Genomic DNA, 15,804 nt, shown 5'->3' with positions numbered 1-15,804 from the left:
AAGGAAAGTATGATTGTCTGGTAGGAGAAACTAGTGTACGTCACCTTGTGTTGGAATGTTACAAGTTCAAATCCCAATGGTATCGTAGTATAATGGTAGGGTGTGCCTAACCTCAACTTGCCTTTCAAACAAAAAATATTCATGTTTAATAGTCGCACCTAAGACATAGCATGTACCAGGCATATATATACCAGTCCATGTTACAAAGACACCATTTTGGGTGCATCACACACTGACATTACATTATTTTAATTATTTTATATTTTTAATAAAAATGAATAGTTAAAAATATTTTAACATTGATTAAAAACCAAATAAGATCACATCGTGTCCGAATTCCTGAAAACTTTTCTAACTTCCCAGTCAAACTGGTGTCACGTTTCCTTTTATCGGCATACCTTTGTAATAGGTAACTGTATGACAGATCAAACGCAGCGTCCATTATCTTTGAGAAGAAACTGCACAAGAGCAAACATGCATAAGATTACTGCTTCATATATATATATGAGAAATGAACATATTAGGCCCCATTTCTTGTTTTGCCCCATAGGTTTTAAGTGTTTTGTGATAGATCTGAATCATTATATGTGTTTAGCGTGCTCAATTTAGTGGGAATCGATTCTTCGATCATGTTTTTCGATGAAAAAACATGGTTTTCTGAACTAAGAAAAACTGGTATATTCAGAGCCATTGATTTTGGATCACCGATAAATCCCCGTCCACTGGTTAGGAAATATCTTGAGGTCTTTCCCGACCAGCTTTGACTTTGCAGCAAGTAATGCCCCTGGTAGGTTTCGAACTGTGGTTGTCCCATGTCAAGTGACAAATCACAATTCAGGCAAGATGAACTGATTTCACTTAAGCACAGTTTTAGATAAGTGTTGTATCTAAAGCGCTGCTATTTCTCCTTTTCTCTCATATTTCGTATAGTTATTATTTTTTACTTTTTATTTACTCATTTATAAGAGAAACGAGAAAATATATTTTCATGATCGACTTATAAGCAAGCACTCCAAATATTTTAATTTATCTTGAAATGTCGGTACTGCATTGTTGAAGCGCGGCGACTCCCCGGAGGCAAGGAGTAAGCCCACAAAGTTTTATGCTGCCGGGATAGCGATCACAAGTACAACAGGCAAAGCCAACACGGCTAGGTCTCTGATCTGGTCGGTGATTTTTTGGGGTAAATATAAAAAAAAAGTCCGTCAAGATATCTACGTACACTTAGGATAGGGATGCAAATGGATGCGATCAAGGATGGAGGTTTTGCAATTTTTGGCTATTATCATGGGAAGCACAGAAGTGGGTGTCAGAATGCCCGTGTCTGAGACTTAAGAGTCGGACCTCCCCCGTTCTGACCCTTGCATCCCATAAATATGGGACAAAACACATGGGGCAAGATGCATTTTCCCCGCTCCCCATGTGTCCAGTGTTTGCATGGCAGATTGGTGTAGAAACACAAACTAGACAGATTCCAATTGGTTATTCTACCTATCTTCCAATACTTGGGTTGTTTAAATTTGTCCTTTTAACTATTTCAGGAGTTATTGTGGTAAAAATTATTGGAAATTGGATTCCAAATTGGTACTAATCCAAAAGCCACAAAGCTTAATCCACCAAACTTAAGTTAACACAATCTCACTACAGGGATAAGATGTAAGGTATTATTGTTTTCTAAATTCACAAGATTGCATAAAATCACAAAAATTGGTTAATGCAGACTATTAATGCAAAAATAATGATTTTTTTGAAATCCACAAAATCTACACATAAAATGCTAAAAACATATATTAATTAAAACAAAAAAGCAATTAAAATTTGCAAAAAAAAGAGGACAAAAGAAATCCAAATATGAAAGGATACTAGGTGAATCTAGACATTTTTTAAGTAGTTCCATCCTCATCTTCTCTTGTGCTAGTAAAGCACTCCATGTAATTATAGCTTGGTCCAAAATGCACCCCTGGATCATATATTATATACAAAATTACCCTACATCTCAAATCGCGGGTTGGGTTATTTATCAGACAAATTGAGGATCCACTTAGGGGTCATAGGAGGGGGTCCAAAAAGGATATGATCTATGAGGTAGAGACATTACTGAGTTACAAATATGGATTTTGGTATGGGACCATGTCAAATCTATGATTTGTACAAATATGGGATTTGAGGTCCAATAATACATCTAGATTCATGATTCACTACTCGAGGGGAGACCTGGAGAGGACTGGGTCATAAATGTTTCTCTCTCTCACACACACATGCAAGTGCACATATATTATGCTCCAAAAGGGTTTGATGTAGTGGGATGGGGCCTAGGCCGCTATGCATGCATTCTAGGTTCAAATTTCATGGGCGTCATCCCTTGTGCAAGTCCAGGGGTGATGACTTCTTGGAGGCAAGGGTAAGCCGATTAGGGGTGGCAATCGGGTCGGGTTGGCGGGTCAGCATACCTCAACCCGAACCCGACCCGTTTATTAAACGGGTCGGCTGTGGCAAACACGATCCCAACCCGTTTAATAAACGGGTAACCCGACACGACCCGCCAACCCATTTAATAAATGGGTTGGGTCGGGTAAACGGGTTTTCAGGTTGGCGGGTTGACGGGTCGGGCAGACGGGTTGGCGGGTTGACCCACCCGCCTAACCCGTTTATTAAACAAGTCAGCCGGGTTGGCGGGTTGGCATACCCCCAACCTGAACCCGACCTGATGGGTTACACGGGTCGACCCGTTTATTAAACGGGTTGGCTTAAGCCCAAACTGAACCCGCCTAAGAGGCGGGTTGGCGGGTCGTGTCAGAAATTGCCACCCCTAAAGCCGATAGAGTTTTATACTCTACCAAAACAGTGACTGTAAGTACGACAGGCAAAGCCAATGAAGTTAGGTTTCTGATCTTGGGGGCAGTTTATCCGTATAAATATAAAAAAAAACACTCAGCCTTATGTGCTCCAACCGTGATAAAGCAATGACAGTCCATGAGTCAGCGACATTCGATCCTGAGCCTTCAGCTTGACACTGACCACATGGGTAACCACTTAGGTGGTAATTTTTTTGACATGTAAAACATGGTGAGGCAATGGTTCTCCTTCCATTTCAAATTTCAACCTAATGAAACCTAAACAGAGGAATCCAACGCCAAATTCCACCAATTCCAATTTCCTTGGAAACCTAGACTATTTGCATACACCGGCACACGTGGAGACGCATCCCATCGGGCAAAGAGACGATACTTACACATGTCCACCATCTGGAGAAGACGCTCCGGCCGCTCCACCCAACTAAACTCTCACTGTACACGTATATTTCTATTTCTTTCAATCATCTGATTCTTTCCGATGCTTCCTCGATTGCTTTCTGCTTTCCTGCATCTTCTCCCACCGAAATTCTCGATACCCACCTCGGCTTTTCTTCATTTCTCCTCTCCCTACCCGGTTTTCCATCTCCAAAAGGGGCACATAATCCATTTTGCTAGAGTTATTGCGATGGCGGAAGACACCCAAAAGCACAAACACGTCAATAGGCTCGCTTCTGAACACAGCCCATATCTCCTTCAGCATGCTCACAATCCGGTATGCCCTCCTCCAAACTGCCATTCGAGGAGGAGTTCTCAATTTTGATTGAAACTGTTTCATTTTAAAGGAAGACTATGATATTGGTGCCTTTTAGTTGGTCATTTGGTGACTTAGTTTTTGTTGATTCCTTTGTTTGTTCTTTGTGGAGGTTGATTGGTTTCCGTGGGGGCAAGAGGCTTTTGACAGAGCTCGGGAGAGAAACATACCCATTTTTTTGTCGAGTATGTAGTTTGGACTTTGGATTTGTCATCATAGATAGTTTTTTTTACTGTTTTCTTAATCCATGGTATTGGTTAAGTTGTTCTAAGATTGTTTCTTGCTCTTTGCTGTCTTGGTTGATGGTGGCTGGTTGTGTGAAGTTGGTTATAGCACATGCCATTGGTAAGTAAAACTAGTTTCCATTTTCTTTATGGTTCTTTGTACATGTTAATTGAAGTTCTGCTTGGATTGTGGAAGCTGTGATAAGGTGATAGTTCCATTCTATTGTTTCCCGCGAAGTAGAAATGTTTTATGTTTATTCTTTGCCAACCAGAACGAACTAGTTTTCTGCATTTCATGTAGTAACTGCACGAGATGTGAGCATTAGACCCTGGTGGTCTTTGTGAGGTGACCATTCCAATTTTGATGTTTCCCATTAATGAGCAGCAATCTTATGAAGCAAACTCTCGACGAAACAAAGTCGTCCTTAATCATTCATTGCATCCTCCCACTCAGAAAGGATCCTACGATAGGTTTCTATTGAGACCGTCCCATTTTTCTTGATGACCGCTAATTGACACATACAAAATAAAGATGATACCATTCATGATGCAGATATGAGCCAATCTTGCCAGCGTAAATAAGTGAACAAAGGTATGCTGTGACAGGCATGCGATAATACAAGCTGACTAATGCAGTTCCAGTGTATATGTAAAAGTTGGGATTTAACAGCTGATCTTGCATAGCGACTTTAATTACATTCTATGCCGGAGAGTGATCCCTAAAATATTTATGGGTTTTCTTTTTGGGAAGGTTTTCAAAGTGAGTACCAGAAATGAAAGACTTTAAGTTATTGAATTGAGATAGGCTAAGAGATATCTCAGAGTTCACTGAGTTCATTTATATGTTCCTCTGGGTCCTTGACTTCAGCTAACAAATACATGGATGAGAATGGCTGTAGAAAAGGTTCTGTATGTATGAAGGCCTTTGCTCCCTCTATTTTCAACTATTTCCTTTTTGTGTAGTTTGTGATGAGAACTTCTTTCTGCTGTCTGTTCATGGTTATGTAATCAGGACCCAATGGTAAGGTTGCCTTATCAAGTATCATTTGGATGCTGCTTTATAGGTGCCATGTGATGGAAGTGGAGTCATTTGAAAATGAAGAGGCAGCAGAGTTGCTCAACAAGTGGTTCGTTAGCATCAAGGTGACCTTTTGATCAAGTAGATAGGGAATCTCATGGCTAATCAAAAGGGAAATGACCTTTTGTTAGTTTACATTTGGATTTTTTTTTTGTAATTGTGTTTCTAAATTTTAGCCATGGCTTGAACAGGTGGATCGAGAGGAACGCCCAGATGTTGATAAGGTATGACCTTGAAGGGAGAGACTAATAATCCTGATGCAGTAGAAATTGTTCTCTTGTGGATTCTTGCATGATGCGATGGTTCAGTATTTCATAATACAATGTTTTTTTTTTGGTTTCGAGGGGGGGGGGGTTACTTGTGCGTATGTACATGTCATGTTTGACATGTACGTGTGCAAGTATGTGTATCTTTTTCCTATATGTTAAATTTAGGTAGCAATCTACGTCACATGGGTGCCGGTACGGGTACGGGTGCGGAGAAATTTCAAAATTTTTGGACACGGGGACACAACTATATATATATGTATATATATTTTTGAATATATATATATATATATAACAATAATAAGACTTGGTCAAAGTTGTGCCCATTAGGGGACACGGCAATATATATATATATATATATATATATATATATATATATATATATATATATATATAACAATAATAAGACTCGGCTATATATATATATATTAAAAAATATATAAAAAGATTTTTTTTTTTTAGTTTTTATATGTCTTTTTCCCTAAAAAATGGACAAAAATAGACTCAGTCAAAGTTGACCGAGTCCAAAATGTGGACGGACTTGGCCCCGGTGCATTGATCGAGTCCGATACTTGGTTGATCGTGTCCAAAGCCGCACCCGTGCCGGGGTGTGTCGACGCGGGTGCGTCAACCTTATAGCTGAGTCCGTGTGACTTAGGTAGCAATTTCCTTCAAAAGAATGCTAACTTTTACACAATTGTCCTGCCAACTAAATTGTTTGGCTGAGAACTCTTGGTTTTGAGCTATGTTACTTGGACACTGATACGGGTGTCGGTGTTGGACATGGTGAGTCTTCAAAATCTAGACACTTGGACACTGCAATATATATGTGTGTGTGTGTGTGAGAGAGAGAGAGAGAGAGAGAGAGAGAGAGAGAGAGAGAGAGAGAGAGAGAGAGAGAGAGAGAGAGAGAGAGAGAGAGAATTATGCAAACAAAACCATAAAACATAAAATGCACATTCCTTTCTCATTTGCAATTTGATCCTTGATGATTTACACAAATGTCAATGATGCAATATGAACATGTAAGATTTTACGTACAAAAAGTTGAAACAAATCATCAAGATTAACGGGAGCATCGGATGCTCGATGCTGGCATGATGGATACTTACTTCCCAGGTAAGTACCTTCCAACTCTAAAATACTCGACGTTTGTTTAACAAAGAAGTATCCACAAAGCTGGACACCCGTGTCTATGATACTCAACACTAGACATGGGTATGGCACTTGCTGGACACGGCGTGTTGAGACACCTTTTAAGGTGTCAGACGCAGGACACACCTGTCCAAATTTTTGGATTAAAAAATTGAGTGTCGGTGTTGATGTCGGGAAGTGTCCGACACTGACACTTCAACCTAGGTGAAGTGTCCATGTAACATAGGTTTCGAGTATGTAGGGGTGTTATACTTCCACTTTAATTATCAGAATATGTGTGCATGTGTGTGCGTGAGTTTTTGTGTGTGTGTGTGTGGGTTTGTGTGCGTGTGCATGTGCGTGTGCGTGTGTGTGTGTGAGAAATGGATAACTTTTCAAAAATAAAAGTGAAGGTAAACCTAGGCGGAATCACATATGAACTGTTATTCCTTAACTTTTCTAATTTTTTGTCTCAGTTTTATGATGCACTTGTGATAATGATTATGACTAAGTCCAAATTGTAGACTTTGAAAGCTTTTGCTTTGTTAGAAGTAATGTCATAATGAAAAGGAAATGGATAAATGCTTTGAAGTTTCCATGCATATACCTTAATGAGAAGAGGGATGGACATCAGGCCAGGTAGACCTGTTTGGGTATTTGCCCGTCTGAACCCTGTTTGATGGAATGAGAGAAAATGCATGATGTGAGCTGCTGCCAGTGAGCATGGATCAATGTTGTGAAGACTTTTGCTTTGTTAGAAGTAATGTCATAATGAAAAGGAAATGGATAAATGCTTTGAAGTTTCCATGCATATACCTTAATGCGAAGAGGGATGGACATCAGGCCAGGTAGACCTGTTTGGGTATTTGTCCCTGTCTGAACCTTGCTTGATGGAAAGGGAGAAAATGCATGATATGAGCTGCTGCTAGTGAGCATGGATCAATGTTGTGAAAAGCATTGAGGCGTAGCATAGCTCTTCGCCAAAAACTAAAGTCAGGCCTAAAGCTTAAGCCTCAAAATAAAAAAAACTTAAAAAATATCTATAAAAATTAAACTAATAAAAATTCAGATTATATTGCAGAATATACATAATTACATATATATAACTATATATACAATTACTCATAACATATCAGTATAAAGTATGAATTCAGTCTTTCACAGAAAAAATCACAGAAGCACAGTAACACACACATATATAATATATTACATAATAAGTAGTATTAAACATGCTTTTGGGTTTTTATAGAAAACTTCACAGAAACAAATAAAATTCAGAAATTAATAACTATGCATATATCAACAAAATTAGCAAGAGTTTAGGATTTTATAGAAAAAATTAATCAACAAAATCAACTATACGTGCTTTCACAAAAAAAAAATTCAACTAATAAAAAATCAGAAAAATAAAAAGAGGAAGAAGAAGAATGGAGGAAGGACAGGGGAGAAGACGAAGAACAGGGGAGAGGAGGAGGAAGAAAGAGTGGGAGGGGGGAAGAAACAGTGGGGGAAGAAGAGGTGAGAAGAAGAAGAAGGAGGAGGAGGAGGGCCCGACCCGATTTTCGATTAAGACCCACAAAATTTCAATGTAAAAATGACAAAAAATATTATTTTACTGGGTATGGTCCGGGTTTGGTTCATGTAGTTCTTATTGGGTTCGGGTATGGTTTCTCTTATAGTTGACTCAATTAGTCCTGGGTCCGGACCCGATTCATACACAAAAATCTGGTCCAAGTCTGGTTCCACCTGGGTCCGAACCAAACCCGACCCATTGACACCCCTAGAAAAGAAGAAGAAGAAGAAGAAGAAGAAGAAGAATAAGAGGGGAGAAGAAAATGAACATGGGAGATGAGGCGGAGGAAGAAACTGTGGGGGAAGAAGAGGCAGAGGAAGGAGAAGAGAACAATGAAGAGGGGGAGAATCTTCTTCTCTTTCTTCTGCTGCGTACATGAGAGACGGGAGAGTGAGAGACGAGCAACAAGAGAGAGGGAGGATGGAGCAGCGAGAGAGGTGGGAGAGATGAGAGAGAGAGAGGATTGATCAACGAGAGAGGGCCCGACCCTAATAAGGGTCGGGCTTGCCCCAAATTTGGGTCAAATGAGGGCTTTGACCCCCCATTTAACCTAAATCAAATGAGGCACGCACCTCATAGTGCATGAGGCATGAGCCATGAGCCATGAGCCATGAGCCATGGCCTTTGTGAGCTATTTAAGTGCACCTCAAGGCACAGAGGGCCGTGCCTCGAGGCAAGGCACGCCTTTTGCGCTTTGAGGCGCTTTTTTAACAACATTGGCATGGATGCATACCTGGTATAGGAAATGTTTGGCCTTGCATCCATCCAGCCTGGGGTGAAGATAGGTCAGTCTCACGCTCGGGTGAGGATTTTTCCTTTCTTTATTTTACTATATCATTTTTTATTCTTCCCCACATCCGAGCCAGCTTGTTTGTAAATATAAATGAAGTGCCTTTTTTATTCCGTTCTGATAGGACCTGAGTTGAGGCTTGAGAGATTTGCACTATATGACACCAAAAATGCCACAATCATTTGACAGATTTAAGAATACCTCCTGAACCTGTGTTATGGAATCCACCGAACCTGTGCTATTATTGTGTTCCCAGGACTAATGGACCAATATCACAAAAGAGGATCCTTTTTTTTCTTGGATCAACATGTGGTGGTAATGTAGATTATAAGCTTCACTGTTTTCTTCTGATTTCAAGTGGAATGTGTTCTCACACTTAATATTTCATGCTTGTTTTGAGAATTCAACTCCTATGCATCATCTTTGATATGTAGGTGTACATGAGTTATGTACAAGCCGTTTATGGAAGTGGGGGCTGGCCTTTGAGTCTCTTTCTTTCTCCTGACCTGAAGCCATTGATGGGTGGAACATACTTTCCTCCTGATGACAAGTATGGGCGACCAGGTTTCAAAACGGTGCTCAGGTTCAAATACTATTTCTTTTTGTCACATCATTTACTTTACTCCTTTCAATATACATATATATATATATGTATATGTATATGTATATATATATATATGTATATATATACATATACATACATATATATATATATATAAAATGTACTTTTGTGATGTAGACTTTATGTGGTTGTTCAGGAGGGTGAAGGAAGCTTGGGAAACTAAGCAGGATATACTGAAGAAAAATGGAGACTTTGCAATTCAAGAACTTTCAGAAGCGCTATCTGCAACAGCTAATGCTCAATCGTTTTCAGAGGACCTTTGTCATAACTCTGTTGAGAGATGTGCTAGTAAGGTGTACTACTACTAGAATTCTGTTTTGCTTTGACTTATATTGGTGGTGCATTGCTTTGAGGATCTTTTTGAAGTTTTCATGTTCTGCTCATTGTCTAATAAATGTAAATTGTCGGCTATGTTTTTTGTTTGACATTTTCTCCCAACAGTTGGTCATTATTTGCAATACCTGCTCCATGTAGGAGAGGTTATTAGTTTCCTACTTTTCTGAGATATTAATAGTCATGGCCTCATCCGTTCCCAAATGAATGCAATCATTATTGATCGATTCTGCCATCTGCCTGTTTGTTATTTGTAAATGCTGTATTCAGCTCATATGGCTGTGACAGATGCATTGGATGTTAAAATTTGTGCCATATATTATATACCTAAGTATATTAAGGTATACTTATAGGTATGTTTCTTTGTATTTTTTTTCTCATTGTAATTCCAAGTATACTAAAGTATACTTATTGTGATTTAGATTTTAGTAAAAGGATAATTTAGGATAAGTATACATATTGTATACTTTTAGGGTAGAATAAGGTTTTTATTTTTATTATTATTAGTCATTATTTAAGATGACTAAAATTATAATTTTATTTATTTATTTACTTTTCTTTAAGAGGAACAAAGATTTGCATATGGTTTTTATTGATTTGGAGAAGGCATATGATAGAGTATACGATAGAGTACCTAGGGACGTTCTCTGGTGGACAATGATGAAGAAAGGTGTGTCTCTAAGTACATTAGTATAATTAAGGATATGTATGAAGGAGTAGTAACCAATGTCCGCACTTGTGGAGGGGTGACAACCAATTTTCCTATAACGGTTGGGTTACATCAAGGATCTGCTTTAAGCCCTTTCCTATTTGCTATAGTGATGGATGAGCTTACAAGATCAATTCAAGAAAATGTGCTGTGGTGTATGTTGTTTGCTGATGATATTGTTTTGATTGATGAGTCTAGAGCTGGGGTTAATGCTAAGTTAGAATTATGGAGACAGACATTAGAAGCAAAAGGTTTTAAGTTGAGTAAGAGTAAGACAGAATACATGGAATGTCGGTTTAGTAAGCAACGAAGTAGTGATGAGAGTGTAGTGAAGCTTGGTGAGCAAGAAATACCGGTGGATGATTGTTTCAAATATTTGGGATCTATCATTCAAAAGTATGGAGAAATTGATGGAGATGTAAATCATAGGATAAAGGTTGGGTAGATGAAATGAAAAAGTGCAACTGGAGTGTTGTGCGATCATAGAATGCCATTGCGGTTGAAGGGAAAGTTTTATAGGACGACTATTAGGCCCGCTTTACTATATGGTACAAAATGTTGGGCTGCCAAGAGACATCATATTAAAAAAATGAGTGTAGCTGAGATGCGTATGCTGAGATGGATGTGTGGAAATAAAATAAAAGATAAGATTCAGAATGAGGAGATACGTAAGAAAGTAGGCGTTGAACCCATTGAAAATAAGATGAGAGAGAATCGTTTACGGTGGTTTGGACATATTCGGCGAAGGCCTTATGATGCTCCAGTTAGAAGGATGGAGAAATGAGAAAATATATTAGTTAAAAGAGATCGGGGTAGGCCTAGGAAGACATGGATGGAGGTGATAGGAAATGATATGAATGCTTTGAACCTCACCGAGGACATGGCATTGGATAGAAATGATTGGAGGAGAAGGATTCATGTGGAAGACCCAAAATGATTTTCTTTTTTGGTTCATATCGCCGACCCCAATTGTTTTGGGATGAAGGCGTAGTTGTTGTTGTTGTTCTTTTTGGTCAAATGAGATCGACCAACTAACCATTGGGCAATGTTGCGAAAAGCATTGAGGCATAGCGTAGCGCTCCACCAAAAACTACAGCAAGATTTTTTTTTAAAAAACTTAAAAAATATCTATAAAAATTCAACTAATAAAAATTCAGATTATATTGCAGAATATGCATAATTACATATATATAACTATATATACAATTACTCATAACATATTAGTATAAAGTATGAATTTAGCCTTTCACAGAAAAAATCACAGAAGCACAGTAACACACATATATATAATATATTACATAATAAGTAATATTAAACATGCTTTCGGATTTTTATAGAAAACTTCACAGGAACAAATAGAATTCAGAAATTAATAACTATGCATATATCAACAAAATTAACAAGATTTCAGGCTTTTACAAACAGGGGAGAAGAAGATGACGAAAAACAGGGGAGAAGAGGCGGTGGAAGAAAGAGTGGGAGGGAGAAAAAAAAATGTGGGAAGAAGAAGAAGAAGAAGAAAGAAGAAGAAGAGGAGGAAGAAGAAGAAGACAGGAGGAGGAGGAGGAGGAGGAGGAGGAGGAGGAGGAGGAGGAGGAGGAAGAAGAAGAAGAAGAAGAAGAAGAAGAAGAAGAAGAAGAAGAAGAAGACAAGATCCAACCTGGACCAAAACCTATAGGGTCCGGGTATAGTTTGTGAAATTTTATACCAGACCCGTTTAAGTTCCGACCCGAAGGTCCGATTAATACATGGACCCGGGTATAGTTTGTGAAATTTTATACCAGACCCGGGCCCGACCCGATTTTTTATTAAGACCCGCAATTTTTCAATGTAAAAATGATAAGAAAATATTATTTTATCGGGTATGGTCCGGGTTTGGTTCATTTAGTTCTTATCGGGTCCGGGTACAGTTTGTCTTATAGTAGACCGATTAGACCTGGGTCCGGACCCGATACCATACCCAAAAATCTCGTCCAAGTCTGGTTCCACCTGGGTCCGAACAAAACCCGATCGGTTGACACCCCTAAAGAAGAAGAAGAAGAAGAAGAAGAAGAAGAAGAAGAAGAAGAAGAAGAAGAAGAAGGAGGAGGAGGAGGAGGAGGAGGAGGAGGAGGAGGAGGAGGAGGAGGAGGAGGAGGAGGACATAAAATACCAGGGCATCTTTATAATTTGTCCACTGGAAGCTGAGATTTTTTTGTCTTAGCAGGACTGCTTTAAAAAAGATGCAGACCATAACTCTGGATATGATGAGTGATACTATTGCAATTTCAGTATGAAAGTTGTCTTGGATCTTCATTTGTGTTTTCTGGAGGGTGTCTTCTTATTTAATTATCTGGCATGAAATTATGCTTATATAAGGTGGTTACAAATTTGTTGGAAATTGCAGCCAGGGTATCTTCTTCTTCTTCTTGATTTTAACATTGTATGAGAGATGAATGGCCTATATGCACTTCGTATCCACCCTTTGTTGTTGGGTTCTCTATTTCTGGTAACAGTTTGCAAGGCATGCATTCCAGTTTTATGGATCATTATTGACATTGTTCAGACATCTATGTAAGGAGCAGTGTGCATGCACAGTCCTCTGCATTCCTTGGATGAAGCAACCGTGGCCATGGTGTTCCCATCTTTGTTCTTTTTCACTTTTTCCAATTTCTATATCTGGTCTAGTTTATTTCCATTACAGCCTAGATCTTGAACTCCAAAAATTTTAGACTTATTGACTCAACGATTTGGTTTCATAACCAATTTTCCTTTAGGATACCTGTCATACATAAGGCTTGATATGCAGTGAGTAGTTGCTGGACCTCTTAATATAGATTCTTCATTGGGGATATTTGCATTTTTTGTATCATCTAAAAAGCTTAGGTCTCAGAGTCACTTTTTACTGAAACTATTTTTCTAACATGGTGGCCACTTGGAGATTTTTACTAAAGATGCACTTCTGGTTTGTTATATACACTTTCAACTTCCAACAAAAGCTTTTGACATATTCTCTGTTTACGGTTTGTATTCTATCATATTTTTGCTGCCTTTTAAGTTTCTATCTGTTATGACATTTTCTAAGGAGAAATATTTCAATCTGTGTATGTGTGTGTGCAGATTAATATAATGAGTGGATATGCTCAATTCGATGTGGAGATGCATTTTGGTCTTCAAAGTTCTCTGATTGCTCTGTTTCCGTGTATCTATTGTGCTTAAAATGATTATTCTCTCAAGATGGCTCACTTTTTCTTGTTTTTTCAGTTTTGAGATTATTTAATAGAGATTCCTTGATTGAATGTTTCCTGTCTCAATAAAGCACAAAGTATTTTATAGCATTTAACTAGTGAGTAGTTATTTACGTTGTAGAGAATGACAAATAGATGTCATTATACTTGAGAAGTAAGTACTTTCTTGAGCATGTTGAACAACCAAAGTGGAAGCCATAGGGTTAGAAAAAGTCTAGCAAAAGGAGTACAATTGAAAGAAGATTTGAAAAAGGCCTAACTGCAAAAATTGATTTATATAGAATCTATAGATTAGTTTTGGAAAATCAATTGATTAGAACCTGGTCTCTTAAAAGTTAAAACCAAGTTTTAGTCCTTCGACAATTGAGGTAGCACTTGGATCTCTCTCTCTCTCTCTTGATTTGTTGTATTTTTTTCTTTTGCTATTTTATTCTTCCTTTTTTTAAAATTTTATATTCATGGCATCTTTTTTGTTGTCTGGTCGTGTCCAAATTCCCAGTTTTTTTTTTAATTATATTAATCAAGTTAGTTTTTAGTTGTTCAGCATGTCTATTATGTTCACCCAATATTTTACATGATGAGTGACACTGACAAATATATTTAGAGACATTTTATTGCATCTATAAATGCTTACACTATTTTAATCCATATTCGTGCCTTATGTTTATGCCCTTCTGCTTCTTATATTAATATCTCCCATAAATCCTCTAGGCTGATACTTGTTGTTTTGACAGCTTAAGCAAAGTTATGACTCTGAGTTTGGCGGATTTGGATCTGCCCCGAAATTTCCAAGGCCTGTAGAAATTCATCTTACGATTTATTATGCAAAAAGGCTGGAAGAAAGCGGAAAGAAGACTGAAGCTAAGAACATCCTAAATATGGCTTTGTTTAGCTTGAAATGTATGGCTAGGGGTGGAATTCATGATCATATTGGGGGTGGTTTTCACAGATACAGTGTAGACGAACGTTGGCATGGTGAGTTGCATTATATCTACATACAAAAATTTACTGCATAATCAGATGTTCTGTTGGAAGTGCATAATGTGAATCAAATATGTTTCAGAATGGTTTTCATTCATCTTTCTGGCAATAGTATGGATGCTTGAAGCAAACAGATTTTGGTGCTTTTGTTGATGTCTCTGACTTTCTGATTTGCTACACGAACTTCCTTTTCTCTTGCTTTAGCTGATAATAACATACTAAATTTCTCTTGATAAAATTCTCTTCATTGTTTGCACATGGATACATAAATATGTATATTGAGAACTATGCAGTTGCAGACCTGCAACTTGGGACCCGTAGTTTGCTAATTCGTGATCCCTGACTTGTCACTCATTGTTTGTACTTTTTTTATTAAAAAATTCTTGTTTATTCATTTCATTAATACTATTATTGGACCTAATTATGGGCCCCTTTGTGGGGGAGTATTCTGAAGCAAGGCCAAACTTGAGTGCTGGGTCAAAGTCTTTGGCTTCCACCCCACCATGCTTGACACAGTCAGGGTTTTAAAAATATGCAAATCAGTCATACTAGTCATTAATATTTCAAAGTATTACGTCTAGGCATCCAACTCAGAGAAAAAGAACTTCAAAAATAAATGTCAAGTTTGTTATTGGGCTAATTATTTTCTGCTGAGCATTGTTTCTGTTCTTCAAAGTGGGACTGAAAAAACAAAAAAATCACAAACAGATGCATCTACATGGACTCGGCATAAAGTCGTGCTAGTACCACATCATAAATGCAGTGCAGACTGCAGACATATTTTCTTTTGTGTATCCCTGCTGCAATTCATAACTCTTTTGTGCTTTCGCAGTTCCACACTTTGAAAAGATGTTGTATGATCAGGGGCAGCTTGCCAATGTTTACCTGGACGCATTCATCATTACCAAAGATTCCTTCTATTCATCCATGGCTAGGGATATCCTTGACTATCTAAGAAGAGACATGATTGGGGAGGAAGGTGGAATATATTCAGCTGAGGATGCAGACAGTGCAGAGTTTGAAGGTGCTGTTAGGAAAAAAGAAGGTGCCTTCTATATATGGACCGGCAAGGAGGTTTTGCTTTTTCCTTTTGGCCTTTTCCCCTTTGTGCTTCATGTCTGTGCATGTAAATATAAAATATGTGAAGTGTTTAGTCTGTTTACTTTCAAACCTATAAATCCGGGTAAACTTTGATTTCATGGAGAAAGTAGGACAGGTATTAACAAAAGGCTGTGTGCGACATGATCTGGACCTTCCTAGT

General features: G+C 38.2%; 1 protein-coding gene across 2 annotated transcripts in view; it reads left to right on the top strand.

Moving 5' to 3' along the window:
• Positions 1-3,021: 3,021 nt before the first annotated feature.
• Positions 3,022-15,804, top strand: part of LOC149846189 (catalytics) — a 46,287-nt gene continuing 33,504 nt past the window's right edge. For both annotated transcript variants that reach the window (XM_089996230.1, XM_089996229.1), the window contains exons 1-9: positions 3,022-3,567; positions 3,719-3,791; positions 3,930-3,951; positions 4,895-4,973; positions 5,100-5,132; positions 9,106-9,254; positions 9,430-9,586; positions 14,297-14,537; positions 15,376-15,617. In XM_089996230.1, coding sequence (XP_089852356.1) covers positions 3,334-3,567; positions 3,719-3,791; positions 3,930-3,951; positions 4,895-4,973; positions 5,100-5,132; positions 9,106-9,254; positions 9,430-9,586; positions 14,297-14,537; positions 15,376-15,617 — 1,230 coding nt within the window. In that variant the 5' untranslated portion in view covers positions 3,022-3,333. The remainder of the gene's footprint in view (positions 3,568-3,718; positions 3,792-3,929; positions 3,952-4,894; positions 4,974-5,099; positions 5,133-9,105; positions 9,255-9,429; positions 9,587-14,296; positions 14,538-15,375; positions 15,618-15,804) is intronic.

Source organism: Nuphar pumila, chromosome 2 (genome assembly GCF_984573655.1).
Source record: "Nuphar pumila chromosome 2, dmNupPumi1.hap1.1, whole genome shotgun sequence".
Classification (NCBI taxonomy): Eukaryota; Viridiplantae; Streptophyta; class Magnoliopsida; order Nymphaeales; family Nymphaeaceae; genus Nuphar; species Nuphar pumila.
This window is presented reverse-complemented; position numbering and strand designations above follow the sequence as displayed.